Source organism: Euleptes europaea, chromosome 13, assembly GCF_029931775.1.
Source record: "Euleptes europaea isolate rEulEur1 chromosome 13, rEulEur1.hap1, whole genome shotgun sequence".
In the NCBI taxonomy this organism is placed as follows: Eukaryota; Metazoa; Chordata; class Lepidosauria; order Squamata; family Sphaerodactylidae; genus Euleptes; species Euleptes europaea.
The window spans coordinates 19,409,427-19,428,270 of NC_079324.1; the positions used below are offsets into that span (position 1 = coordinate 19,409,427).

At 46.4% G+C, this 18,844-nt stretch overlaps 1 protein-coding gene across 1 annotated transcript; it reads left to right on the forward strand.

The window, feature by feature from the left end:
• The first annotated feature begins 3,213 nt into the window (after positions 1-3,213).
• Positions 3,214-16,478, forward strand: LOC130486426 (protein eva-1 homolog C-like). The gene is made up of 8 exons (XM_056859699.1): positions 3,214-3,354; positions 5,915-6,114; positions 7,709-7,832; positions 9,635-9,787; positions 10,890-11,033; positions 11,300-11,374; positions 14,568-14,654; positions 16,092-16,478. The coding sequence occupies exons 1-8, from the start codon at positions 3,255-3,257 to the stop codon at positions 16,475-16,477; spliced, it is 1,269 nt and encodes a 422-aa protein (XP_056715677.1). The 5' UTR covers positions 3,214-3,254; the 3' UTR covers position 16,478.
• Positions 16,479-18,844: the final 2,366 nt, after the last annotated feature.

Consider the following 18,844-nt stretch of genomic DNA (forward strand, 5'->3'; position numbering starts at 1 on the left):
GAAAATGGCCACTTTGGCAATTCTTTCTTTCTTTCCCCCAGTTCTTAGACTGAGGACTTGAACAATGAAACCATAAAATAAGACCCATCTCTAAAAACACCTCCCTTTGTCTCTTCTCTTTAGCCTCCAAAAAACAAGCAACAAAATAAGTACGCTGAGAGTCAGAGTCCTCTAAGAGGAACTGAATCTTTTGCTCCAAAGTTGCTCAAGAAGATGCAGACCATTTGTTTAAACACGGTATAATCCATTTTAGCCTAAGTTAGTATATGTAAGGACAATGCAAAAGGATATGTACCACAGAGTCCGCTGACTGAAGAGGGCAGGGACACAGCTGGTCTGCTTTGGCAATTGGACTCTACGTCATTGAAGTCCCCCCCCCTCCCCAAACCCTGCTCTCCTCAGGCTCCACCCCAAAAATCTCCTGCTAGTAATGAAGAGGGACCTGGTAACCCTACTGATATAGCTAACATTGCTTTAAAAATGTGAGATATCAAACAATTTGATTGAACCAGCATGGCGCATTGGTTAGAATATCAGCCTGGTAGACCCAGGTTCAGATCTCCACTCTGCCAGCTTATTATGAAGCTTACTCATCTCGGGCTTGTTGTACACTCTCAGCCTAACCGTCACAGAGTTGCTGTGAGGATAAAATGAAGAAGAGCCACTTCGGATGCCCACTGGGGAGAAAGGCAGGGTATAAAGGAAGTAAATAAAAAAAATAAAAATCTATTAACTTTCTGTTTTTTAAGCAGTTACATTTAAAAATCACCTATGGTGTTTCTTTTGAGGAACTGGAAAAGGACTGCATCTCTAAAATGTAAGACAATATACTGTTTAATAAAATAAAGCTACCACTTCCTTTGGGAAGCAAATCCCGTCTTCTTAACCCAATCTGGAAATATGTAATTATTCTCTATGATAGTAATGCTGGCCTCCGTACCCTGCCCCCCTCCCCCCAAACCATTCTACCTTTGGGGATATGGAATGCAGCAGGCTCTGCTATGGCCTATATTTAGGGTTGCCAACCTCCAGGTACCAGCTGGAGATCTCCTGCTATTACAACTGATCTCCAGCCAATAGAGATCAGTTCCCCTGGAGAAAATGGCCGCTTTGGCAATTGGACTCTATGGCATTGAAGTCCCTCCCCTCCCCAAACCCCACCCTCCTCAGGCTCTGCCCCCAAAACCTCCTGCTGATGGCAAACAGGGACCTGGCAACCCTACCTATATTTCATACTAGCGGCGCCTTCTGGATATAGGCTATTGCATATTATTGACTGTACAGGCTGTTTTTTAACTATTGTTTTAACTATTTTATCATGTTTTACCTTATAATCTATATTTATGTGAGTCACCTTGAGCCCGGTCTAGGCTGGGGAGGGCGGATTATAAATTTGATAAACAAACAAACAAATAACATACAATTTTTTAAAAGTTCAAAAACCATCAGTATAATTAAAGTTCAAAGGGGTTAATGCACCTAACTCAGTGTAGGATCAGACAGCATCTGTTCCAGATGCCTGTTTTCCTTCTTGCTAGAATAAGTTGCTTCTTCCAGAAAGTTCTGAAAAGAAATATATGCTACCTTGAAGATAAGACTATCTTTACGTTCTGATTACTCTGGTGTCAGTACATTTATTCTGTTTGGTCCTGAGATGCTCTGAAAAAAACAGGCATATTAATACTAATTATATTAATAATATAAATATAATCTATAAAGTCTACAGGACTTCACATCCAGCACAATCTAACCAAAGTTAAGCACTCTTAGGGTCCCTAGATTTCCAAGGGAGACAAGTGCTAAATTCTCCTTCTGGAGCACAAATCAGCACAACAAATGTTCCCTCGATTTTGAGCAAGTGAACAAAGTAGAGAAAACCATGCTGCGTTCCCAAGCAAGCCACAAGCCAAAAACAGGTGATGTTTCTCCCCTGTTTGTCAGTTGCAGAACACACATAATAATGGCTTCCTTTCACAACTCTGCTTCAAGAGCCAGGGTGGTGCTCTGCTGAGACACTTAGATTTCTGTCCTTTTTGTCCTCGCTGACCTCAGATTTCTAAAGCATCGGGTAGAGTGGCAGATGAGACAATCTCTTTGGCTGTGGTACAACATACAGCCAAACGTTTGCGGTCGCCCTGGTAATAAATGATATCAGACAGGAGCATCCTTGGCCTCACAAATCTAGCACTGCCTTGTGTTTTGGAAAGTGGCAGAAATCCAACAGGTGATGCCTTCCCCTTTAGCTTAATTACTACGAAGGGAAAACTGCACCTTTTAAAGTTGTGCCTGTCAGGCAGCCATGCAAGGCATGGAAAATTCATCAGGAAAATGTTGGCCACTCTCTGGGATGGGTGTACCTTCTTTGACAGTTTTCTGTCCTCTCTGCTCAAGGAAGGGCGTTGGGAAGTCCAACACCACATATTGGCTCTACAGAAAGGTACTAAACTACTGTACTGTACTGTACTGTAATAAACTACTTTAATCTCACTGCAAAGGCAAACAGTTCTTAAGGCCAGTGAGCAATGGAATTGTATGGAGAGACTGATGAATTTCGGCATCTCGTCTTTTCCCTTTTCAAGAGGAGCCACACTGAAGATATCTGTAAGTTTGAGGAGGGAAGGGACTTCAATGCCATAGAGTCCAATAGTCAAAGCAGCCATTTTCTCCAGGTGAACTGACCTCTATCGGCTGGAGATCAGTTGTAATAGTGGGGGATCTCCAGCTGCTACCTGGAGGTTGGCAACCCTATTGATTTGCCTCAGTGCCACTATTCATGGATTTCCCATCATGCCTTTCTTTGCAGGACTTATCAATGGGAAAAGTGTAAATTCTGGGAGAGGTTTTAGGGCCGGCTTCTCATAAACTAATGTGAAGCAACTGCTTGGGGTGGCAAATTCCAGAACGGGCACCATTTTCCTGTCTTCCCTGTCTCCTTCCAACTTGCAGATCATTAAAAAAAAAAGGAATATCATAGAAGTGGGCGGAAAAGTAAGCGTGTGACTGTAATGTTTTGTTTCCAACACAAAGTTGTCGGAGGCCGGCTCTGTTTGACTGGGTTTCTTTTACTTCACACCCAAACACAAACACACACAGGCTACAGCCGATGCAAAGAACAGCCCATTGTGAATGGACAATAGGAGCTTTTGAACTGCAGCAGCAGCAGCATCAAGAGATGAGAGATGCCAGCAGGACCGGACTGAGAGCGCCGCGGTCCAGGCGACAGCAGCAGAGATTGGTCTGGAAGGTACGATGCGATGCCTGGGCCTTGGCAGAGGAGTCAGTTTCGGATCTCCGGGGCAGTGCTGGGCTTCTTGTGGTTCTCTGCTCTGCTGAAGGCGGCGCCTGAGTTTTCAGGTGAGTGTGTGAGAAGAACTAACCTGGGACAAGGGAGGTTCGTCTTCAGTATCTGGCCGATGGGGCAGCACCTGGGGTGGCGTCTGGAAACAACTTGCCCTAATTATACACCCGAGATGTTGATCTCTCTGTTCCATGCACGGAAACGGAAATGCGGGCAAAACCAAAGCAAGCCCATCCTGAGGCAAAAGCCAGCGTGGCACAGTGGTTAAGAGAGGTGGACTCTAATCTGGAGAACCGGGTTTGATTCCCCTCTCCTCCACATGAGCAGCAAACTCTAATCTGGTGAACCAGGTTGGTTTCCTCACTCCTCAGCACGAAGCCTGCTGGGTGACCTTGGGCTAGTCACAGTTCTCTCTCAGAACTCTCTCAGCCCCACCTACCCCATAAGGTGTCTGTTATGGGGAGGAAAGGGAAGGCGGATGTAAGCTGGTTTGAGACTCCTTAAAGGTAGAGGAAACCGGGGTATAAAAACCAACTCTTCTTGTTGTCATTTGTTGGTTTATGGCCTTCTGTTTCGACCGAGGGGCGTCAGATCTTAGAAAGTCCAGGCGAAATTCAGCTGATGCCCTTTTAAGGAAGAAACTAACCAAAGAGGGGAATTTCTGAGCAAATGCCCCTGATTAAAAATAGCATAACACCTCATGCAAATCACTTTTCTTCTAATTTGAAAGCGGGCTCCTGGAGGGATAGAATTTATAACCGAGAGACATTCTCTTTTATTTCAGCTTGTTGGGAAACTGGCCGTTGGGGTTTGCCCGAATTTCAAAGTACCTTAGCTCTGGATGGACTCGTTGAAATTGGTTTCAACGTTGTTTTAAGCCATTCCTCAATATCTGTGAAGCGGAAATATTGTACCAGTTTTCAGTGGAAGTTTGTTGTGGTTGAATGAAGTATAAATCCAGGGTGTGGAGGTCAGTCCACTCCCAGCAGCATTCTGACAACTGTGCTGGCTCTGTGCTGTGTGTTGTGTGTACACAGACTCTGCTTGAGCAATCCTAAGTAGCTCTGCTCAGGATGCTACTCAGGTCTATTCAATGGGGCTTACTTCTAGGCACACGTTCTTAAGACTACACTGTGAATTAGCTTTTTAATAAAGCCCAGCAGCATGTCGGGTCACACAGGTTATCATAACTGGCATGATTGTGTGTGTGGCGTACTTCGGGTTGCCAGCTCCGGGTTGGGAAATACTTGGAGATTTTGGGGGTGGGGTCTGAGGAGGGTGAGGTTTGGGGAGGGGAGGGACTTCAATGCCATAGAGTCCAATTGCCCAAGCAGCCATTTTCTCCAGGTGAACTGATCTCTGTTGCCTGGAGGTCAGTTGAAATAGCAGGAGATTTCCTGCCACTACCTGGAGGTTAGTAAAAACGACCAGTACACGCTCAATTATAAGCAATTCTCAATATTACATAAATTACATAACAACGTGACCCACCAAGCTAGGGATGCCAATGTTGGGGCTGTTTGTCACCACTTGTCACTTTTTTACACATGGGTCACATTGTTGTTATGTAATTTATTGTTATAGTTTGATATTGAGAATTGCTTATAATTGAGCGTGTACTGGTCGTTTTTACTAACCAACTCTTACAGTACTGGTGAATTCTTCCTACACTACCTGGAGGTTGGCAACCCTAGGCGTACTGATTTGACCACAGTTCCTTTCGTGTGGAGTTGAACGCTTCAGTCCTTTGTGGAAGGTGGAAATAGGTTTGAGGTACAAACGGATAGAGTTCAATTGTGTCACGTAGGGTGTGGCATCCAGAAAAAGGTACACTTGTCAACTGACAGCAGAAAGCCACACAGAAAAATGTAGCATGTTGGGATAACTCTGCTTTACATCAAGAACTTGATTGCCCAGCTGATTGATCACCATGACCTAAGCCTGAGTCTGTGTGTGTATCTTTAAGACAAAATGCTACACCTGCAGGGAAAATAAAATACACAAGTAGAAAAGCCTGCGGATGTATGGCAATGCTGAAAGTTGCGATCTCCTCAAAACCGTATTGTGAGCATCGGGCCTGAGAAGCCTGCCTGCCCACAATACCAAGAGCACAATAAAAGGGCACAATACCAAGGGCAATACCAAAGGACTTCTTCTTCCACAGAAGAAGTCAACTGTCAGCCACAAAGTCTCTGTTCCCTGGTTATCCTGCTTGTTTTTCCATATGGACAGAGTTGGGTTTAGTTGGGTTTAGTGGTTTTCAGTCAAGATGAAGACAAATTCCACCACAGGAGACAACAGGCAGGAAAGTTGTGGTTCCTTTCAAGGCAGATCTGGGCCAGAACAAACTGCAGCCTTACTGGAATCCAGTACAGTGCTGTGGTGGATCTGGGGATCTCTCCTAACACTTCAACTTTCACTGAGCCATGTGCAAAATGGCTTCCAGAAAGGGAAGTAGGATGAAGACTGGCAGATGTTCAGCTAGGAAATCTAAATCTGCTGAAGCTATTCTGGATCAGAACCAGCTGACGTCATAATCTTTTGGTTTAGGGATCAATGATGAGAGTTTGGCAAGTTTACGTTTAAAATTCCTGCCCTCTGTTTTGCTCCTGCCAGGTTACCTGCAGAAGGTCCTGAGGAATCAGACTGCCCACGCTTGCGATGGGGAACAGCTGACAGTCATTTGCCCTCACAAAACCTCAATCAGTGTCCTTTCTGCATTCTACGGGCGCCGGGTGCCCAGTCAAAACCTCTGCCCAGCCCCAGGAGAGCTCACCTTCGAGAACACCGATTGTGTATCTGTTACAGCTCGCCAGGTAAAGGCGCCTCAAACCCACAAGGGTCAGGTGGAAAATCTCAGCATTTATGGGATATGTTTTTATCCTACCGTTTCTTCAAGCAGCTCAAGGGGTATACATGGTTCTTCCCTCTGCCATTTTATCCTCATAACAACCTCATAACAGCTTTGTGACATACTGATGATGTTAGCCACCGGGAGCCCGGCTTTGGCCAGGGATAGAGGGTGGGACAGAAATCAAAGAATAAAATAAATAAAATAAAACCCTGTGACTGAGAAAGAATGACTAGCCCAAGATTGCCCAGCAAGCTGAAGGGCCGAAAGAGGACTAGCAACCCACCAAGCTAGGGATGCCAGCCTCCAGGTGGGACCTGGGGATCCCCCAGAATTACAGCTCATTTCCAGACTACAGAGATCAGTCCTCCCCAGGCTCCACCCCCAAATCTCCAGGAGTTTCCCAACCTGAAACTGGTAATCCTATCTCTCCATCCCCCGCTGGTTGCCAGCAGAGACCTGGAAACCCTACACCACTCGCCTTGCCAACCTCCAGGTGGGGCCTGGGGGACTCCTGGAATTACAGCCAATCTCCATACTCCAGAGATTGCTTCCCCTGCAGAAAACAGCAGCTTCAAAGGTGGACTCTATACCATCACATCCCTGCTGATCAACTTTCCCTTCTCAAACTCTGCCTTCCCCCAAATTTCCAGGAATTTCCCATCCCGCAGTTGGCAGCCCTAAGTCGGTTATAGGCAGCAGCTCTGCTTTTTGTTTCCTGCAAAAACCGAAGTGGGGGGTTGTCATGTTCCCGGCAGGTCACACAATGGTTTGGAGGCTCTGTTTGGATTGGTGATGGATTTACAAGTTGAGCAGCCTTGCTGTGGGGCGGCAAGGAGAGAAATGGCCTTCTGAAAGCACACCGCTCCACCTAGCGCTTTACTGAAAAAAATGCAGGACAGCTGTGTCAGGACTTGGTCAATTCAGAGCTTGCTGCTTCTGCTGTGATATTTTAGGCTACAAGTCTTGGCTCCAAAGTTGCACATGTAGATGATCAGTTCTGTAGAGCAAGCCTGAACCAAATAAGACCTGTGGTCCAGTTATGGCCTTCTCCTTGACTATTTGTAAACCCCTGAAGGAATACTTGTTATTTGGGCCCTCTTTATGAGAACATATTTATGGCAGTTCCCTGATCCAGAAGTGGGAATTGGCTAAATATACAAATGTCACAGAAGACAGGGGAAACCTGCCAGTGGATGTGAAATTGACTACAAATCACTCTCAGTTCTGGGCTTATTTATTTATTTATTTTTAGATTAGAAAAAGTCCTTGACCACAGGGCATTGCAGCAAGAGAGATGGGGAGTCTTCTACATTTTAAAGAGCCACACTCATATGGATGTGCACCCCCTTTTTTTTTTTTTTTTTTTTTAAAGTTCTGGTTCATACTTTTGCATTCTTTCTGAAGCAGTGAGCTGTGACTCAAGAAAGCTCATACCCTGCCAGACATTTTGTTAGTCTTTAAGGTGCTACTGGACTCGCGCTCTTTTCTTCTGCATACCAGTTATGGTCATTACAGGGTATGGAATGAATGATTTAACTTCGGCATTTCTCCTACAGAAACTGATGGATGAGTGCCAAGATCAGCGCTGGTGTCATTTCTCCGTCCACAGTCGTGTATTTGGGCCAGATCCATGTCCAGGAACACACAAGTACTTGGTAGTTTCATATAAATGCAGGCCAGGTGAGCTAAGGCATTATAAAAACTGGGTTTCATTCATGCTATTATTTTATTTAGATGGTCATATGAAGTTATCAATCCTGTTTCAGCCATCAAAATAATTTCTATTTTCAGCAGTTTTATATCAGCAATAAGGATTTCTGAAGTAGTCACGGGTGACTCACAAAAGCTCATGTTGAAATAAATGTTTTTAATCTTTAAGGTGCTGCTAGAGTTTTATTCTTAATCTGCCAGCTTGTTCATACAAAAGTTGATTGACATATTGGCATGCGCCTCGCTTTGTGTATCTGATCGCCTGAGAACTTGCAACAGAACTGCTTCCGTTCAAAGAGTGTTGGGCTTGAGGTTATGCAAGGAAAGAGGAATGTTCCACATCTGCCTTGATCAGGGGTGACTGCTTTGAACCTGCAAGCTTATTTATTTATTTGTTTGTTTAATTTATTTATTTATACTCTGCCTTTCTCCCCAATGGGCACCCAAAGCAGCTTCCATCATTTCCCTCTCTTCCATTTTATCCTCACAACCACCCTGCGAGGTAGGTTAGGCTGAGAGTGTGTCCGGCCCAAGGTCACCCAGTGAGCGTCTGTGGCAGAGTGGGGATTCAAACCTAGGTCTCCCAGATACTAGTTGGACACTAACCACTACACCACACTGTCTCATCAGGGTTGGGACCTGAATGGCAGATATTGCACAGTCCTAGGTCCCAACAAACCTTGTTTGGAGTCTAGCTTCCAGCATGGAAGCAACAGGTGGAAGGAGTCTGGCGACTAGAGGGGGTAGAAACAGTGTGTGTAATATTATGGGGACAGACAAGGCTGGGTAATAAGAGCGTGAATAGCCCTGCTGGCTCAGACCAGGGGTCCATCTAGCCCCAAACTTCAGACACTGGAGGGGCTGTAGCACAATAGTAGAGTATCTGCTTAATTACGGTTGCCAGGTTGTTTGGACAACATAAGTAAAATCTAATAAGCATAATTTGTGATGTCCATAAAAAAAAGGTTCAGTTATTTCCATGCAGCCTCATTGTGTTGTTTAACAGACAAAGGGAATGTCCCCTTCTGTTCTAAAAAAAACATATAGCAATTTTTAGTTTTTCATGTTAAATGAAAACACATTTAAAATGTTTTAAACAGATGAAAGCCACATTGCATTTCTGGTCAAGATTTCCCTTCCAATGAAAAACTAGGTCATCAGAAATGAAGATGTCACTTGTTAGTTTGGTGGTGGTGGTGAGTCTGACAATTTTTTGGGGGGGTCTGCCCCCATTCAGTGATGTTGTTGGGTACAGACTTTAGGATGAATGCCTGGCGCCCCATCTACCCAAACTCAGCATTGCAATGCAAGCTGCAACTACAGATGCGCAAATTTTACCCAACATACTCAATTGTTTAAACTAGAATGACAAAACTCCATTAATGAAAAATGTGTCCCTTTTTTATTGGTCCATCCTCATTGCAAACCTGGGCTTAATAACAGTAGTGTTTTTTAAAAAAATATTTATTATTTTTCAAACAAACATAGAAATATACACGTACAAATTGTTAGATTAATTGGAATTTACTTTGATTACAATCCAATTATCACTTTCTTTAACTTACTGCTTTCTGACTTTTCTCTGACTTTTGTCTTCTGGGTTTCTGGGGTTTTTCCTGTTGTTATTCTGTCTCTCACAGCTACAATAAACCTACCATTAAAATTATGGACTGGTCATTTCTTTGTCAGAGGGCAAATGGGCAAATTTAGCAGGGGATCAAATACTTTCCCCCCTCACTGTAAATGAGCTTATGGACTGTGTTGCTTCCTAGCTAACCACCGCCTCAAGACGGCGTGCGAAAATGACAAATTGAGGCTGCAGTGTCGGAATAAATCTGTCCTGGCCATCTACTCCGCAGTCTACGGGAGGCCCCTGCGTGGGAAGCAGGAGTGTGACTCTGCGAATGGGACTGCCCCAAATATAGGTAAATAGGGAAGACGGGGTCCAGTCCCTTCCAGGTAGGGGTTGCCAGCTCCGGGTTGGGAAATACCCGGAGATTTGGGGGATGGAGCCTGAGGAGGGGAGGGTTTGGGGAGAGGAGGGACTTCAATGCCATAGAGAAGTTCACATTACTAACTTAGCATTCTACTGTTTAAGTCTCTTGTATGTTTGAGCCAGGCCTTAGACTCTCATCTATGAACCACAGTTTATGTTTCATGCTGTTTCACACTGCTGGGCCATCTGTGAACAGACATGGATAAAACGATCCATGCTCCCCTCTGGAGAATGTTACCTATCCCAGCTGAAGGCCAAAACTGCCTGTGCATGTAAAAATGAAGAAAGGTTTGGGAGCGCGATTGTAAATCAGAGTTTGTGCATAGCCATCAGTGGCTCGTAGAAACTGGATAAAAGTGCATTTTAAAACTGCCTTTGTGGCTTTTCACACATGCACACCACAGCGGCAGAAGGGTGGCAAGACGCTTGAAGTGGCACATGTGAATTTGCCCTCACAGATGGCCAAAGCTTACGATTATGAGATTGAAACATCCGTTCCTGCATTATTCATGAAAGCTTTCTTTTAACAAAGCTTTCTGTTGTGCTAATAATCGTTTCCGGAATGTTTTTAATGGGCTTACCAGTAGGGTTGCCAGCTCCAGGTTGGGAAATATCTGAAGATTTTGGGAGTGGTGCCTGAGGAGGACAGGGTTTGGGGAAGGAAGAGACTTGATGGGGTATAACACCATAGAGTCCACCTTCCAAAGTGGCCATTTTCTCCAGGTGAACTGATCTCTGTCATCTAGAGATCAGTTGTAATCCCAGGAGATCTCCATCTACCACCTGGAGGTTGGCAAGCCTTCTTACTAGGGACGATGCAATTCATCCTCATAACCCTTCTGTACACCATCACTATTAGCCCATTTTACAGGCTGTGGATTGAGGCTAGGAAATATAAAAGCTCCCTGGCAGATGTAGATTGAGCACAGGTCCAGGATCGGAAATTTTATCCATCAGGCCATGCCAGTGCCACCCACCCCCAGCTCCATCATGCTTGCTGGGAGTGACTGTGCAGTGTGTGTTGTTGACAGAATGTCTGGCTCCCGATGCGCTGAGGAAAGTCTCCCGAAGATGTCACCGGAAGGAGAACTGCACTGTTGTTGCCAATAAAGCCACCTTTGGGGACCCCTGCTTCCCCGGAGTGAAGAAGCAGCTCAGAGTGTCCTATACTTGTGGTAAGCACAGAACTCGCTCTGGGGTTCACACCTGACTGGAGAGCTTGACTGCCTCCCCGAGTATTTGTCTGGAGTGGTGGTGGTGGGGGGAAGAAGCCAAACAGAAGCCCAGAAATGGATTTGCTCGTATCCCTAAGATGTTTCAGGATCCTGAAGAGGGAGATCTGAGTCCGAGTTAAACGTTCCAGTGATTAATTCCCTTGCGTTCCTCCCATTTGTTATTTTCCTCGATGTCAGCAACAAAGCATCCCATTTCCTTTTTTCAGTGCCAAGGCAGCTGCTGGAAGAGGTGGGCCGTGATTCCCAGGAAGACCCCTTCTCGATCTCGGACTACACACATGGTAAATAAATGTTCTTTCCTTAATTGTTGGTAAAGTTTTAGAATTGGTGGTGGACAGTGCTGTCAAGTCACAGCTGACGTTTGGTGACCCCTGTAGGGTTTTCAAGGCAAGAGACATTCAGAGGAGTTTGCCACTGTTTGCCTCTGCATTACCTAGCTATGGGGTGCACCAACAGAGGCATAACATCCACATCGCAAGATGCCATAGTTCCGCTGTACACTGCATTGGTCAGGCCGCACCTGGAGTAATGTGTGCAGTTCTGGAGGCCCCACTTCAAAAAGGATGTGGACAGAAGAGAACGGGTGCAGAGGAGAGCAACAAAGATGATCAGGGGGCTGGAGACCAAGCCCTACGAGGAAAGGCTGAGGGAGTTGGGGTTTAGTCTGGAAGGAGGAGGTTGAGGGGGTACATGATTGCTCTCTTTAAGTATTTGAAGGGTTGTCACTTAGAGAAGGGCAGGGAGCTGTTCCTTTTGGCAGCAGAGGACTCTCAATAATGGGTTTAAATTGCGGGATAAAAGGTACCAGCTGGATATTAGGAAAAAATGTTTACAGTAAGAGTTGTTCGACAGTGGAATGAGCTACCTAGGGAGGTGGTGAGCTCCCCCTCACTGGTAGTCTTTAAGCAGAGGCTGGGCAAACACTTGTCAGGGATGCTCTAGGCTGATCCTGCATTAAGCAGGGGGTTGGAGTAGATGGCCTGTATGGCCCCTTCCAAATCTATGATCCTATGATTCTAAGATTCTAGAAAATGTGCCCACTGACATGCAGGGAGAAGGCTCTTACTAAACAAGCTGAAATTATCTAGTTGACTTTAATCTTCCCAGTCTACGCATGGGACAGAAACCCCTTCTTTCCTATCCAAGAGCCACAGCACAGCTAGAGAGGGAATTACTTTTCTTGCCTACAATGAGATGTCCTGGTTCAGGAAGCCCAGACATTTTCATTGAGTCACCTCCCTTCCCAGGGGGTACTATTAAAGTAACCCAGACTTTCCGTGTGCCAGATCTTTACTCCCAGCATACCCAAGTTTGCCTTTTCTGCCCATGCAGCACTCTCCATGTTCTCAGCTCTGCCCTAAAAGGCATAGTGGCTTTCTTACCTCTCCTCTCAGCAAAATCTGAAGTCTTCCTCCAGCTTAAGGTGATTTCCTCCTTAAGTTGGAGGAGGCCTTCAAACTTTGCGGAAGCTGAGCAGTAAACAGTAAGTAAAACCCAGCCTTTTGTTCATTCCTTGGTCTCGTACCCCAAGGACTCTCTTGCTCCTCTGGGGCTCAGTAGAGCCCACCATGACCCACTTGAAATGTGACACTGAAGAACTGAAGAACTTCCCAGTGTGATGCTGCATGTGCTCAGCATTGTGGTTAAACTGGGTCCATGGCCACTGTGCATGCAAGGGGTCCAAGAGACCTCTAGCCCAGGTGGGCATTGCTCTTGGATGACAGCATTATGGCAGTGTAGAGAAGAAGAAGAACAGTTGTTTTTTATATGCCGACTTTCTCTACCACTTAAGGAAGAATCAAACCGGCTTACAGTCACCTTCCCTTCCACACAACAGACAACTTGTGAGGTAGGCAGGGCTGAGAGAGCTCAAAGAGCTGTGACTAGGAGTGGGAAAACCAACCCTGTTCACCAGATTAGCCTCTGCTGCTCATGTGGAGGAGTGGGGAATCAAACCTGGTTCTCCAGATCAGAGTCCACCGCTCCAAACCATCGCTCTTAGCCACTATACCATGCTTGCAATGGAGCCTTAATCTCCTTGGCTCCATTGCAAAATTTGTTCCTGGGGTTCGTTTACATTAGCCTGTCAAGGTTGTGAGCTCAAAGGCCACCACATTTCAGCAGGGTCATGGTGTTGGCAATGTTATTTATCCTGGGAGATCACTGCGGGCAACAAAGATGAGTAAAAGGGGGCAGGCAGAATCCCTTCCACTGTTCCATTCTATCCTTTGCTAGATCACAGCGAGGAAGAAAATGATGAATAACCTGTCTCCAAACCTCATAACAGACCAACATTTTGTTCTCCAGAAAGCAGTCCAGGCTCTGAAAGCCAGCTAACAGCACATGTGATCAAATGGTACATTATAGCCAGTACAATTTAGCAGAGCAGAGATAAATTATTTGTAAATCAGAGGGTATGAGTGCAGGCTAGGAACCCAAGTGCCTCTTTTCTGGATTCTGACCATACACAGCTGCCTTATACTAACCCGTCTAGCTCAGTAATGGCAACGGCTCTCCAGCAAAACAAGGTTTTTGTCAGCCCTGAGATCCTTTGACTGAGATGCCAGCTATGGAGCCTGGGGCTTTCTGCAGGCAAAGCATATGCTCTAGCCATTGTCCCTGCACAGTGAACCTTGGTGTACATTACAGTAACCAACATGTCCTACCCTCGGTGAGACCATTGGTCCATATGGTTCAATAATATCAGCTCTGGCTGGTGATAATGCTCCAGGGTCTCAGGCAAAGAGGGGTCTTTCCCAATATCCACCTCTACCCAAGATCCTCCTAGTTCCTCTTGTCTATTGTTTATATGTTGCACCATGGAAAGCTGTTTTTCTCTGTGTTGGACCAAGGATCAATGTAGTCTCCCCTGGCCTTTGGGGAGCTCACAAGCAGACCGTAAAAGGCAACAAATCTCTCCTGTTGTTTGGAGAGCCAGCGTGGCGTAGTGGTTAAGAGCGGTGGACTCTGATCTGGAGAACCGGGTTTGATTCCCCACTCCTCCACATGAGTGGCAGAGGCTAATCTGGTGAACTGGATTGGTTTCCCCACTCCTACACATGAAGCCAGCTGGGTGACCTTGGGCTAGTCATACACTCTCAGTCCCACCTACCTCACAGGGTGTCTGTTGTGGGGAGGGGAAGGGAAGGGGATTGTAAGCTGGTTTGATTTGGTAGAGAAAGTCAGCATATAAAAACCAACTCTTCTTCTTCCTGTTGTTTCTTTCCACTCAAAGGTATGTTGCCTCCAAAAAATGGAGGTTCCATTTAACTACCATATCTCATAGGCATCAACAGACCTCTAGCCCTTTGTTAAAGTCCTCTGGGCTAGCAGGCATGCCAAATTTTGCCTGTGTAAAAATTCATAGGTGGAGTAGGTCACAGGGATTGTTTAGGAGGGATTAGTTTGAGGCTTATCTCTCTCGTCTCCTGAACCCTCATCAGTAAGATCCTGCTATCCCCTTGTTTGCTGCAGGTGGCTGGTACACTGGGCCAAGGCTGGCCAGGCTTCAAGAAAATCTGATATTTACTAGCTCTCTGGAAACTTTTGCCCATGTCTGGGGTATGTGCAACTTTCCCTGGGGTGGGAGGTATGAGGTGGGACAGTGGGGGGAAATGACAGGCCCCTTTGGCATGCATTTGGCGGGTTCTTCCTTTAAGGGCACTGTTCTGAGACTGTAAGACGTTGTACGTTCATTGCCGACAAGACACAAAGAAAGCTCATGGCCTAGCCCAGCGGCTCCCAAATCTTTTGAGTCATGGAGAGAAATTCCTCATGGAGCATTAATTTTCAGCTAGCGCCTATATACTAAACTGAATGACAGTAGTATTTTTCTTTCCAATCTCTTCACGGAGCACTAGAAGATGTTTCGCGGAGCACCAAGTGCTCCATGGAGCACAGTTTGGGAACCACTGAAGAGGGCCCTCTTCAATGCAAAGGGAGGACAAGAGATCAGGACACAGCTGAGAACACCAGGGTGCTCTGGGGCCAAAGCAGGATGTGGCAAGCGCACGCAAGTAGCGGAAAATGTCTGCGTTTCAGGGGCCATTGATAATAAGGCCATGCATATTCAAGCTTGGCCACCCAGGTCTGGGCATTACCTCTTATCTCCCTTTAAAGCATTCTGTCATGCTCACAGTCAGGGTAGCTGAAGTGCCATACAAATCACATATGAATTATCAGGGTGATCTTGATCTTAAACACGGACTCAGGAGGACTCTTCACCAGTGGAGATAGCCAGGCGAGAGGAATCTGGGGCATTATCAGTTGTTGGGCGTTGAGAAATGTTCCTGGTCTCAAGTGCATTTCCAACTAGATGGCGTCATTTGCATGTTTTAAAATGTGTTGTGAAAATTCTTAGAGGGGTAATACTTGGCTGGCTAAGGCCCTGAATTATGGCTGTGAATTCGATGGTAATTATACATAGAATCATAGAATCATGGAGTTGGAAGGGACCACCAGGGTCATCTAGTCCAACCCCCTGCGCAATGCAGGAAATTCACAACTACCTCCCCCCCGCCCGACACCCCCAGTGGCCCTTACTCCATGCCCAGAAGATGGCCTGGAGGAAAAATTACTTCCTGACCCCAAAGTGGCAATCAGCCCTGGGCATGCAAGAAAGGGCCACGAGAGCCAAACACTGATGCAAACCTTCCTGCCCTCTCTCTCATGGTCTGCCTAAGGTTATAGAATCAGCATTGCTGACAGATAGCCACAGGGTATGTACTTGTTTCACTTAACATGACAATCTGTGTTTTGGTTCTGAATTCTACATCTAATAGCCAATGTGTGTCATTATGAAGAATGACCAAGGCCCAGCTCACTGGCAGCCACTTGCATGAAAAGCCAAATGTCCAGGCTACCTTTAATGAGGTTGCGCTGATCAGAAAGGTGTTTGGAAAGCCCATTCCTTGCTTCATCTGCACCTCCCAAGAAGGATGAGGAAGCAGGACTTTCTGCAGAGGATAGAGAGAGATTTACATTTGTTTCTCTTCACAGGCGTTCCTGAGAAGGTGGGTTTCTATTTCCTGTGTGGTGTTTCGGTGGGCCTGGTGTTTCTTCTCCTCCTCTTTGCCCCCAAAGCGGACTTATGGCAAGACTTAAAGAAGTCCTTCAAAGGCAAAGAGCTGAGCAGCAGTTTAGAATTGGAGCAAACCAAGTTCCGAGATGAACAAGAGGACGATAACCAGGACGACAACTCCTCGGACTCCTCTTTCCGCCGCCTCACCCAGACTTACTGTAATTCCAACAACATCTTTGGGCCGGAGCTGACCGCAGCCCTGGAAGGAGCAGCTGACCAGAGAAACCATAAGGGAGATGAGATCTGGATACCCAAGGAGTCCAGCCCGTACGCCATTCACAAAATTAAGTCAGCCACCAAGTGAGAAGGGAACCGGCGTAGGGTTGGGGGGGGGGTCTAAAGGCGTGTTGTAGGCTGTTGATCTGAACTGGCCATTTTGTTAGGGTTGCCAGGTCCCTCTTCGCCACTGGCGGGAGGTTTTTGGGGTGAACCCTGAGGAGGGTGGGGTTTGGGGAGGGGAGGGACTTCAATGCCATGGAGTCCAATTGCCAAAGCAGCCATTTTCTCCAGGTGATCTGATCTCTTAACAGCTGGAGATCAGTTGTAATAGCAGGAGGTCTCAAGCTATTTCCTGGAGGTTGGCAACCCTACATTTTGTGAAGGTTTGTTATCACCAACCAGTGGGGAGGAGTTAGAGCTATTAAACAAATTCAGTAAATTAAGGGCAGGGTATAACAACTAGACCGTCTGTGCTTCATACGATAACGTCCTGACCCTGGGATCATTCGTAAGGGATGCTCTGACTTGCATTTCTTTCCTTTGCTCAGTTTACTAATGCAAGAAATCCAGAGTGCTCAGAACATTTGAAAACCAGTCATCCTTCCACCCTCTGTGTTGTGCTAACAGCATCCGAGCTGTGCCCAGACAATAGCTTTTCAGTGCCCTGAAGAGATGAAGGCGTCAGTGCCATGTACTGATGGAACCAGGACATTTGTTTGGGAGCTTGTAGCAGGGGGAAAAACAAGCAATCGCTGGTCTCAAAGGGTTTTACAGTGCTAGAAAAAACAAAAGTGTTTGACCAGGGATCACAGCAGGACGGGGGGGGGGGGGGGGCGGAAAAATAAAAGAATGCTTACTGCAAGCTACAGAGACTCTGTAATACAACTAAATCGCCGAGGGTCTAAATCGATCTTGCTGGGGCAATGTATCCCCCTCCCAATGTTCATTTCAAATAAAAAGCAGCCTTAGAGACTCCCATTAGCCATGGAGAAGCAATGGGGTAGAGAGGGCTACTTAACCCTTTCCACCTCGAGCACGGTCTAGTCCAACATTATTCCACCATCACCATTCTCCCATGGTGAGGAAGATATAGCCCCCCCAGGAAGGAAAAAGAGAAAGTTTGGGGAGGGGAGTGATTTGTACAAACAGCAAGAAGGGGGAAGAGTTAAACAGCTCCTGCTATTCCTCCAATCCCAACTGAAGTTTCCAGGGGGTCTCCATATATTTTTTGGGGGGGGGAGATTTGGAGCAGATAAACATCAGGAAGGAAACCCGCTAAGAAGGTTTGTTTTCCAGTTTCAGCAACAGTGGCCAAGGCTTCTTTTCATTGGTGGCGGAAAGTGCAATCAAGTCACAGCTGACTTATGGCAACCCCATAGAGTTCATTAAGGGGGAACCCCCCCCAAAGCAGGCTGATGCACATAAGAGCAGCCATACTGCATCTGTCTGTTATCTACCTAGTCTGACATCCAGTTTTCACTCAGTGGCTGACCACCACAAAGCCCACAAGCAGGACATAAGAGGCCAAGGGCTCTCTCTGTTATTGCCCCCGCCCTCTACAAGACCCTTAGAGGGTTTCTGTTTCTGAACACAAAGGATCAGTTTAGTCCATGTGACTAATGAGCCACTAATGACAGTTTAAGTAGACCAAAGGAATTCTTGGGGAAACTAGAATATGGTACACTGAAGTTGTCCCATGCTGTCCGGACCAGGCCTCAGAAGAGATTCGGCCACTTGTGAAAATGCCCACTGAACAAGGCAGGGACCTTCCTAAACTGCTAGTGTATTAGGGCTGGGATCCAGATTAACATTTCTATGGGTGCAAGGATTTCTGCCTGAGGAATGTGACTGTCCTGCCTCTTCCTTCCTGCTGCCCGCTTCCTGGGAGTCCCCGCTCGATCCCAGGAACAGGATGCTGGATGGTATTTCAGGCTGCTGAGACAGGCAGGAAGACGGCACTCCATGGGTGGAAGTCCCTGTGTGTGCAGAAACCATTCCTTTAGACCCAACCTAGGGTTACGGATCTGGGTTGGGAAATATCTGGATATTTTGGGGGTAGAGTCTGGGGAGGGGAGGGCTTAGAAAGGGGAGGGACCTCTGCAGGTTATAATGCCATAGAGTCCACCCTCCAAAGCAGCCATTTTATCCAGGGGAACTGATCTTGGTCATCTGGAGATCATAAGAACATAAGAAAAGCCATGCTTGATCAGACCAAGGCCCATCAAGTCCAGCAGTCTGTTCACACAGTGGCCAACCAGGTGCCTCTAGGAAGCCCACTGCAGCAGCATTATCCTGCCCGTGTTTCACAGCAACTAATCTAATTGGCATGCTCTTCTGATCCTGGAGAATGACTAGTATTCATTTTGACTAATAGCCATGGATAGCCCTCTCCTCCGTGAACATGTCCACTCCTCTCTTAAAGCCTTCCAAATTGGCAGCCATGTCTTTATTG

What these genes read in the sequence shown, in the direction of transcription:
- LOC130486426 (XM_056859699.1), top strand. Translation starts at nt 3,255, where the DNA reads ATGCCTGGGCCTTGGCAGAGGAGTCAGTTTCGGATCTCCGGGGCAGTG. An exon ending in TATCTGTTACAGCTCGCCAG is followed by an intron (nt 6,115 to 7,708) that starts GTAAAGGCGCCT and finishes TTTCTCCTACAG; the next exon opens with AAACTGATGGATGAGTGCCA. An exon ending in TTCATATAAATGCAGGCCAG is followed by an intron (nt 7,833 to 9,634) that starts GTGAGCTAAGGC and finishes GTTGCTTCCTAG; the next exon opens with CTAACCACCGCCTCAAGACG.